This window comes from Daktulosphaira vitifoliae, unplaced genomic scaffold (genome assembly GCF_025091365.1).
Source record: "Daktulosphaira vitifoliae isolate Bord-2020 unplaced genomic scaffold, ASM2509136v1 Scaffold_4, whole genome shotgun sequence".
Taxonomy (NCBI): domain Eukaryota; kingdom Metazoa; phylum Arthropoda; class Insecta; order Hemiptera; family Phylloxeridae; genus Daktulosphaira; species Daktulosphaira vitifoliae.
In genome coordinates, this window is record NW_026099575.1 from 39,883,134 (window position 1) to 39,894,137 (window position 11,004).

Here is an 11,004-nt window from a genome sequence, read left to right on the forward strand (position 1 = left end):
TAAACGTGGTAATTATAATCAAATGTTATACCATTTAAATTATATCGATTGGTCGATTATATATAGCTTTAATAACATCGATATTGCGCTCGATAAGTTTTATGAGAAAGTCTTTCATTGTATCGAGTTATTTGTTCCTTAAGTTTTTCCACGGAAGTTTCCTTTTCCAAGTAGATTTTCAAAAGATCTTTGTAATTTGATACGTAAAAAAATGCCCTTCACAAGGAATTTAAAATTACTAGAGACCAATCGATATATAATGAGTTTTCAGCTATTAGATGTAAATGTAAGAAACTTTCAAAAAAATGTTATTCAGACTACATAAATCGCGTCCAAAATAATCTAATTATTAACTCAAAATACTTTTGGAAATTTGTCAAAGATAAATAAATAATAACTCACTTTCAAATTTTATGCATTTTGGAAATAAAAAGTCGGACAGTATAAATACTGTGTCAGAATTATTTAGTGAGTTCTTTGCTTCTAATTATTCTGTTTCGACAGTGTTGTATTTTATACGTAACAACCTTTTTGTTCTAACTTATAAATGTTCAATAATAACGCAAAAATAATTATTAAAGATTAATCAAACAATGTAAAACATACAAAATAATGATACACTTAAAACAGAATAAATAAATAATACACAAAATGATCACTTAATGTCACAAACGTATCACGCGAAAAGAGATTATCTTCGGTACTCCCGGGGTCTTCTCTTCCTTCAATTCATTCCATTTCGTCTTATATACTAAAATATTTTCTTTTTCTTTTTTTTTTACAAAATTCATAATACAATCAATTTCAAAAATGTTTATAAATATTTACTTCCTGGTCTAGTAACAATAGATCAAAAAATTACAATTAAACTGAACATTACGGAAATGTTTTACTTTCAGTTTTACAAAATAATGACCTATATAACAACAGAGACTGATAAAGCAACGTATCCTAGAGCTATTTCATCCACCTCATTTTCTGTAGGCTCACATGAGCTCTCACTTCTAAAAGTTTTCGAATAACTTCAGCTAAATACAGATACTACTTATGATCCTGACCTTGTCCCTGGTATTGTTTTTAGTTTCTGTTGTTATCCGCTTGACCGTCCAATCCATTTTTTGTTTTCTTTGTCAATGTCTTGTGGTATTTTTCCAGTATGTTGGAAATCAAGTTATGTGACCCCTATTTTTAAATCTGGTGACAAATCTGACGTGCGAAATTATCGACCAATATCTAAACTAAGTGCGTTACCGAAAATATTTGAGAAGTTATTAGAACCGGAATTATCATTAAGTTTCAAAAATGTGTTAAATAACTACCAACATGGCTTTCGTAGCTCTAAATCAATTATTACCAACCTACTTATATTTTATTCTAATATTGTTTCTACTGTTGGGAAAGGTGGTCGTATTGATACAATTTACACGGACATGAAAAAAGCGTTCGATACAGTAAATCATGGGGTATTAATTGATAAATTAAAAAATATTGGAGTAAAAGATTCATTACTTAAATTGTTGGCTTCATACATTACAGATAGGCAGCAGCAAGTAAAGATAAATAATATTATCTTTTCCATTATCCATGTTACTTCTGGAGTTCCCCAGGGAGGGAATTTATCTCCATTACTCTTCTTAATATTCATAAATGATCTTGCTGACGTTTTCCATCATGCTAACTGTTTGTTTATTGCCGAGGATGTAAACATTTTTTCTAGTATCCGTTTAGTTGCCGACAGTCAAAATCTCCAAGAAGACCTACGCAGATTTTATAACTGGTGCGTCGTCAATGGTTTATGCTTGAATGTGTCTAATTGTTTTCAGATTACTTTTTGTCGTAAACGTTCATTTGAACTTTATGCATATAATATAAATAGCATTAATCTAATAAATGTTTCGTATATTAAATATCTAATTGCAATTCTTTCTTCAAATTTATCTTTCACCGAACACATTACATTTATATATAATATAACTCTACGGATGTTAAGATCTCTTAAGCGAAATTGTTGGGTGTTTTCGAATCATATTTGTTTAAAAGTTTTATATTGCGCTCTGGTGCGTTCCATAGTCAAATATGGTTCAATTATTTGGTCACTATATTAAGCTAACTTAAGTAATAAACTTGAAAAAAATCAAAAACGTTTTCTATGTATTTTAGCAGTGATAGTGAGAGGATACGGTGATAACGATGTTGAGTTAAGTGTAGTTGCTTCAGATTTTGTTATTACCAGTCTAACTAATCGATGGAAAATCTTTGACGTTTGCTGCATACATGGTTTATTGAATAATAAAATTGACTGTCCAGAAATACATGATAGTATAACTTTTAATGTTCCTTCAGTTCATTTACGGTCTCAGACGTTATTTTATATTTCCCCTGTTCAACAAAACTACAATCTTTTTGCTCCGGTAACCGTATGCTAATGGGATGCAATGAAACCTGTCATAAAGTTGACTTTTTTAGCTTCGATGCGAAGCTGAGAAGGTATTGGTTTTACTAAGATGTGTTTTTTTTTTTTTTTTTTTTTTTTCTGTTACCACTTTTTCTCAGCTCTCACCGAACCGATTTCTTTTAATGATACGTCAAAAGATCACAAATCGTATCTAGTCGAAGACATTACCCTTAAAAATTGAAAAAAATTCCCTCGTTCCCCGTAAAAGGGGGAAACCTCCAAAAAAATTACAAATTTAAAAATCGCTAATTTTCGAAATTTTTTCAATTTTTTTTACTTAAAAGTGCCATAACTTTTTCAAAAATGAACATATCAATATAATTCTTTTTTATATAGATGTTTAATATCATTACCTTTCATTTGGTATATTTTTTTCATAAATTTAACCCTTAACCTGCACACAAGGGGGTATTTAAAATGACAACTTTTTCACAAAAAATTAATTTTTTTAACTTAAATTTTGAAAATGTTCCGGAAGGTCTGACACTTTTATATATATCTTAAATTAAAGCTAATGTAATATACTTTATTATGAAAAAAAAAAATTTCGGACTTTATCTTATCTTCATGGTGAAAATGGCTACCGAATGCTATTTTTGTGTGAAAATTTTCGATTTTGTATTTTCCATTTTTAACTTTATTATGCTATAACTTTTTGAAAAATGTATGAATCATTACAATTTTTTTATGAGAAGTAGTATTTATATAGATCTTTCATTCGACATACTGTTTTTTTAAATCGGACCATTTCCCTAAATACAGGGGGGATTCAAAACATAAAAATGCATATAGAAAGTAGAACTTTTTCAACGTAACTTTTGAAAGTGTTCCGGAAGGTCTGACACTTTTATATATATCTTAAATTAAAGCTAATGTAATATACTTTATAATGGTAAAAGAAAACTTCGGACTTTATTTTATCTTCATGGTGAAAACAGACATTAAACTTAATAAAAAAAATACGATTTTTGTAAAAAAATTCTTTTTTATATTTTTAACTTTATAATGCTATAACTTCTCGAAAGATGTATGGATCAATATAATTCTTTTTTTTGTAGATGCATGATGTCTTTACCTATCATTTGGTATATTTTTTTTATAAATCTGACTTTTTACCTGCCCACAGGGGGGGATTTTAAATGACAACTTTTTCACAAAAAATTAATTTTTTCAACTTAACTTTTGAAAGTGTTCCGGAAGGTCTGACACTTTTATATATATATTAAATTAAAGCTAATGTAATCTACTTTATTATGTAAAAAAAAAATTTCGGACTTTATTTTGTCTTCACGGTGAAAATGTCTACCAAATGCTATTATTGTGTGAAAATTATCGATTTTATTTTTTACATTTTTAACTTTATAATGCTATTACTTATTGAAAAGTGTATTGATCAATATAATTTTTTTATGGGAAATACTATTTTTTAATAATCCCTTTTTTCATTCGACATACTTTATCTGAATCAGGATATTAATAACGAACTAGCAGATCATGTTGCTTTTGGAATAATCCACCTATTTTTTAAAATTAAACACTATCTAAAGATTTGCATCGAAGCGTTTTTTATGATAGTGATTTTAATCACTGTCAGATATCATTATACTTGATCCAAATATGCCACGTCACCACTGTGCCGCGACCCCCCTGTGCTGGGGTTTTTTTTTTTATTTAATAATAATTGTATACCCAATGATTATTTTTATTGTTTTTACTTCTTGTTTGCTTAATATCTTGGTTGTTATATTAATCTGTACTATTGCTCTTTGGAGCGTAAATTTATTATTAAATAAATAAGTTAAAACAACAAAAAAAAAACTTACATTTAGAAGAAACAAAATATGTTTCTTTAGTTCTAATAAAATCTTATTAAATACAAGATAAAAAATCAATTGAAAATCCAATTTTTAATGTAATAGTAATAATAATTTAAAAATTATATCTAAAATTTTCAAATATATTATTATACTAGACTCCGCTGTGAATCTAACGCGCCTATAGCGCGTGATAATCCTTAGGCAATCTTTATAGATAGGCCCCGACAAGCGCTTTGCACGAAAAATATTATTTAAAAATTTGTATAACTAAAATATAGTAATCATATAATTATTAAAGTGAGTAAAATAGTAATATTTATTGGATATAAGGTTGAAATTTAGTGACTTAGGTTATTACAATAATTCAATATACTTCAAATTATGAGATTAAACATATAAACTTAGTTTTATTTTCATAAACTAATTATTTCTTAATTAGATAATTAAAAGTTATTTCATATATATAAACAAATAAAATACTTATGTTTGGTACAGAATGCTTTTAGCAAAAATTTAGTAGACCAGTTGTTATAAACATCGTTGATTATATATTATATTATATTATATGGTGTGACAGGCGATCTCCAGCGTCTTGCTTTACTCACCCCTTTGCCCACCCAGCACGGCAAATCGATGACCTTCGTGTCAATTGTCATCTGTGTACAGTTCATTGTCGAATGTCAGTCAGTCAATTGTTTTTTTGTAGCAAGGGCCTTCGCTTGAATGGTAAATTGTTCGGCCATTGTACGCCGTTATTCTTTTATTTGTTTATTGCACCCTTGTGCTCAAAGTCTATGTGTCCTTGCGCGCCACTAGTGATTGGGCCCTGGCCATCACTAAATATCTTCATTGCTGCAATCGCTTTTTCGCGGTCTGTTCTCATCTGCCGTTACGTACCTGGATTTAAACTCTGACTCGTCATACTCAGACGTTCGACACCATTACCACAAGATCTCATACAGTCCACTCATCATTATCAACAACTTCATCTATTCAAATTAGTTTATATTATTTTTAATGTTATTTATCGTTTGTTTTAATTGAGATTAACTATTTTGTTTTATGCCGCTTCGCCGGGCACTAGTATTTATGGCCCCCCCGCAACCCCTTCAATAATAACGATTTAAACAGGCTAAAGGTAAAACGACCTTCTAGTGCGGTGCACAACTAGCCGTCCAATGGCTAGCTGCCTCGTACAAAATATTATTTTTTTAGTTTTTTTTTTTTAAATAACAAATAAAATATATATTTAATGTATGAATATCAAAATAAAAATGTATATTCAAAAATATTAAATTCAGTGATAAAAAACTAATTATTATTTAGTACAGCAGATTTGCAAAAGATAACTTTTTAACAATTAATATGCAATTTCTAAATACCTTTATATTTTAACTTAACATCAAGTATCAAAAAAATTGCAATGCGTTCACATAAAATGGATTGAAATAGGTTCTTTTATTATATTTTATAAAATAATACAACTATGATAAAACAAAAAAATTCGATGTTTCTAAAGTTTTAAAGCTAGCGATGGACTGAAGGATAAAATAGACCCCGGAAAATCATACTCCATACGGTCTTCATTACAAAATTTACAGATATATTGTTATAGAATATTTTTTTGGAAGGCGGTATTTAATCTTTCTTTATTTTAAAAATCAGCATAGAGGGTAATGAACTGAACAAAAATGTAAGCGTACGCAAGAGATGTGTTACGTGTACTCAATCATACCTTGACAGAAAAAAGCGGACCTTTTCTGAATTAGTTATCTAAGTAATCATTTCATTGGTATTCAGTAATATTTTTTTTTACATTTTTAATCTTGAGCCTTTTTTTTATTCAAAATTTCTATACGGTTTATTTTCTTTAAAGTATAAAGCAAACAAAACGGTAGTACAATGGGGTCGCAGCACAGTATGGAAGTGGCATAGTTGGGACAAATATAGATGATATCTGACAGTGATTAAAACCACTATCACAAGAAACGCTTCGATGCAAATCTGTAGATAGTGTTTTATTTTAAGAAATTGATAGATTAATTCAAAAACAACAATAACTCTTATTCCCTTAATTTTATCTCGATTAGTTATTTAATTTATAATTATTATATATGAATAAATAACAATTTTAGTAATTAAATTTAGTATGAAATTTATATTCAATAATTTAATATTGTAATTTTTACGGATATATTATAAAAATAATAAAGTAGTAGTATATTTCTTTACTTTTAACGCGTACAAAAATTTAAAGGGCTTAATGCAATACTTTTCAATAAAAAATGTTTGTTAATTATAACAAAGTTATGAGTTTTATACACTGGACTACAAGGAACTATCATCAGAAACAAAAATGTACTTTTCTAAATCAACTTTTCTCGATGTATTTAAATATGCAATTGGACTTTTTCTATCACTTCTAAGTTTTAAAAATAATATTATTAAAAAATAAGTATTTACATTAAAAAAATAATTAAGAAAAAAAAATTGTTTTAAATTAATACTGATTTTGATTATTAATATGTTAAAAATAAGGAAAATGACATATTTAATTAATTTTTTTAATTCATTAAAATTGATTTTTGAGAAAGTTTATAATTAAAATAAAATTTATTTATTACCATAACTATTAGCTCAATTTGCATGTTTGAAATTGACATAATTAAATAGGTCATTTTTTAAGAAATAACAAAATTGTATCGTTAAGATTAATATGCAGTTAGGAAATTTTATAATAACTATTTATAGTAAATTTATCTTATTTATGTAATTTATTTTTTTGATACATTTCGTGAATTCAAATGACTTTACAATTTTAATAAGATTAAAAAAAATTTTAATACTTTTCGTGAGATCAACAAATAATTTATACTTTATACCGTATAAAAAATACTTATTAACATTGGATATATAATTTATCGATATTCATATTGTTATATTGATAATCGTGGCTATCATCTAAATATTAACTATATGAAAAATATTATGTGTAAAAATCAACAAGCTGGTCATTTATTATTACATATTTAATATTTTTCGAGAGGTATGTAGCACTATTTCTTCATGTATAAATTAACAAAACATCTGATGCAAATAATCTGACTACCGTAGCTTATCTATGTGTATATAATAGTTGATAATAGTTGAACCGGATGTCCATGTATATCTTTGAAAGGAACTGAATGTCCGAAAGTAATTGCATTAGTGACTATGTCCTTTCGCTGGTTCTGTAAGGGAAGAGTTTGAAAGAGTCCACATAAACATTGAAAGTGGTTTTTTGTAAATGTTTTAAAAGGTATGGAAACTTCTAACTTATATCACATTAAAGCTTTTCAATTATACTACAATATCTAAAAAAAAATTATATTTTACGATTATTTTACCATGAGAATTTGGTCGTCAAAGTAAAAAATATTCGTAATTAATAAAAAAAAAACTTTATTATAAAATAAATAAATAATACAATTTATTAATAAATAGACAAAGTTAAATCTTAAAGACACAAGCAATTACACTATTTCCAAATTTGTATTTTTAATACAAAATCATTTACATGATAAATAACCGTAAGTTAACAATCTATCTTTTGGAAAATTTGGGAATTTTATTTCTAAAATTTAAATATTACTTTTTTACTTGAATTAATTAATTTACTATTTAAATACAAACTACATATTAAAGTATATAATTTTTGTATACTGTATGTATCTATTAAATACAAAGTAAGTATACTTAACAATAGTTCTAATAAATGAAAAATGGTTTCCATAATTTCGTAGTTGAAAGGTTATACAACATTTTTTTTTTTTTTTTTAAACCACTTTTTAAAAATGAACAAAAATTCTTTAAGCCTTTTAACTTGGAAAATTTCCTTATTTATACATTTAAATATAAATTATTTATTTATTCGTCTTTTTCTTCCGGTTTTTAAGGCTCTTCAGATTTATTGGAGTCCTTAACTTCTCCAGAAGGTTCTTTATTTTCTTTGTCACATAATTTTTTATTGTTTTTTAACGTTAATTGTTGATAATTATTAGCAAATCTGTATTTTGAATTTAAAGTTCTAAAGATTTTATTTCGCACCTGTAAAAGAATATAAAAATACAATTTTTTTTTTTTTTTTTTTTTTTTTAATGACTGATATTGATTAACAATAAGGTTTAATGAACTGCAAACTTAACACATTACGATAGTTTTTAGCCATTAAAATAATAAACAATTAAATTACTTATTTATACCTAAATAAAATGAAAAATTTGTTTTTAAATTATTACTGATTTTGATTTTTAATATTAGTGATGGGCATCTTCGAATATTTTAAACTATCGAATAACTATTCGAATTGTTTTTATACAACCGAATAGTATGTTTTTAGCATAAACTATTGGAATAAACTATCGAATAGTTTTCAAAAATATTCGATTAGTTCTATCTAAAATTTTTAGTAAGTACACTTAATTATAATAAGAAGATATTTAACGAATACTTAAAATAAAATATTATACAATTAATAACAGTAAATAGATCTCCATACCCGCCAATTTTGATTTTTATTATATGAAAGGTATTTGTGTAAAATTTGGTTTTGATAACTTTTCCCCTTCAGGTACGAAACGGGGTTGAAAATTCTTTCAAAAAAATAATTTTTCGGTTTTTGATTATTATTTTTAAAACTAACACACTTAGCGTAATAATGTATAGAATATAAATTATAGATTTTAATATTTTCTTCTAAAATTCACAAAATTTTTCTAAAATTATTTTTACTTGCTCAAAAAAATAAAATAAAAAAACCCAGCACAGGGGGGTCGCGGCACAGTGGTGACGTGGCATAGTTGGATCAAGTATAATGATATCTGACAGTGATTGAAATCACTATCAAAAAAAACGCTTCGATGCAAATCTTTAGATAGTGTTTAATTTTAAAAAAATTGGTGGATTATTCCAAAAGGTACATGATCTGCTAGTTCCTTATTAATATCCTGATTAAGATAAAGTATGTCGAATGAAAAAGGGATTATTAAAAAATACTACTTCTCATAAAAAAATTGTAATGATCCATACATTTTTCAAAAAGTTATAGCATAATAAAGATAAAAATATAAAAAAGAAATTTTTTACAAAAATCGTATTTTTTTTATTAAGTTTAATGTCTGTTTTCACCATGAAGATAAAATAAAGTCCGAAGTTTTTTTTTACCATTATAAAGTATATTACATTAGCTTTAATTTAAGATATATATAAAAGTGTCAGACCTTCCGGAACACTTTCAAAAGTTAAGTTGAAAAAAATTAATTTTTTGTAAAAAAGTTGTCATTTGAAATCCCCCCTCGTGGGCAGGTTCAGGGTTAAATTTACAAAAAAAATATACCAAATGAAAGGTAATAATATCATGCATCTATATAAAAAAAATTATTATTATATGTTCATTTTTGAAAAAGTTATGGCATTTTTAAGTAAAAAAAATTGAAAAAATTTCGAAAATTAGCGATTTTTAAATTTGTAATTTTTTTGGAGGTTTCCCCCTTTTACGGGGAACGAGGGAATTTTTTTCAATTTTTAAGGGTAATGTCTTCGACTAGATACGATTTGTGATCTTTTGACGTATCATTGAAAGAAATCGGTTCGATGAGAGCTGAGAAAAAGTGATAACAGACACAAAAAAAAAAAAACACATCTTAGTAAAACCAATACCTTCTCAGCTTCGCATCGAAGCTAAAAATTAGTGTTAAATATTTTAAACTATCGATTAACTATTCGAATTGTGTTTATACCACCGAATATTTTATTTTTATCATAAACTATCAAATATTTTAAAAACAATTTGAATGGAGGTACCGCATAGTTTTAAAAACTATTCAAATAGACTATCGAATATTTTTACTATTCAAATAATTTTTGAATGACTATCGAATAGTTCGATAGTTACTATTCGATGTTTCCCATCACTATTTAATATGTTAAAAATAATCAGTGCAAAATGTCATTTTAACCTATTTTTAAATCCTTTATAGTTGATTTTTGGAAAATTCATAGCAAAAAAAATTAATTATGTTACCATAACTTTTAGCTCAACTTCAAGTTTGAAATTGACATTATTAAATAGAAAATTTTATGAGAATTAAAAAGATAATATTGTATAATTACCTATTTACTGTAAATTTATCAAAAAGCTCAATATTTTTTTTGCATTTTTATTGTAATAGATCACTTAAATAGAAATCATAGTAATTATTTCTAAGTAACTTGTGACGTTTAAAAAGATTCTACAATTAAAATATTCAGAGCTTAATTAATTTTAATGATTTACTTAAAATAAAAAAAAAACCAGCACAGGGGGGTCGCAGCACAGTGGTGATGTGGCATAGTTGGATCAAGTATAATGATATCTGACAGTGATTAAAATCACTATCAAAAATAAACGCTTCGATGCAAATCTTTAGATAGTGCTTAATTTAAAAAATATTGGTGTTTTATTCCAAAAGCTACTTGATCTGCTGGTTCCTTATTAATATCTCGATAAAGATAAAGTATGTCAAATGAAAAAGGGTTTATTAAAAAATATTATTTCTCATAAAAAAATTGTGTGGATCCATAAACTTTTCAATAAGTTATAGCATTATAAAATTAAATATAATATAAATAATAAAATCGAGAATTTTCACACGAAAATAGCATTCGGTAGCCATTTTCGCCGTGAAGACAAGTCCAGAGGTCAAATTTTTTTTT

General features: G+C 26.1%; 1 protein-coding gene across 1 annotated transcript in view; it reads right to left on the bottom strand.

Moving 5' to 3' along the window:
- Positions 1 to 7,886: 7,886 nt before the first annotated feature.
- Positions 7,887 to 11,004, bottom strand: part of LOC126904803 (uncharacterized) — a 23,021-nt gene continuing 19,903 nt past the window's right edge. Inside the window, exon 5 of the mRNA XM_050684061.1 lies at positions 7,887 to 8,358. Within this exon, the coding sequence (XP_050540018.1) occupies positions 8,203 to 8,358 (156 nt within the window). The 3' untranslated portion in view covers positions 7,887 to 8,202. The remainder of the gene's footprint in view (positions 8,359 to 11,004) is intronic.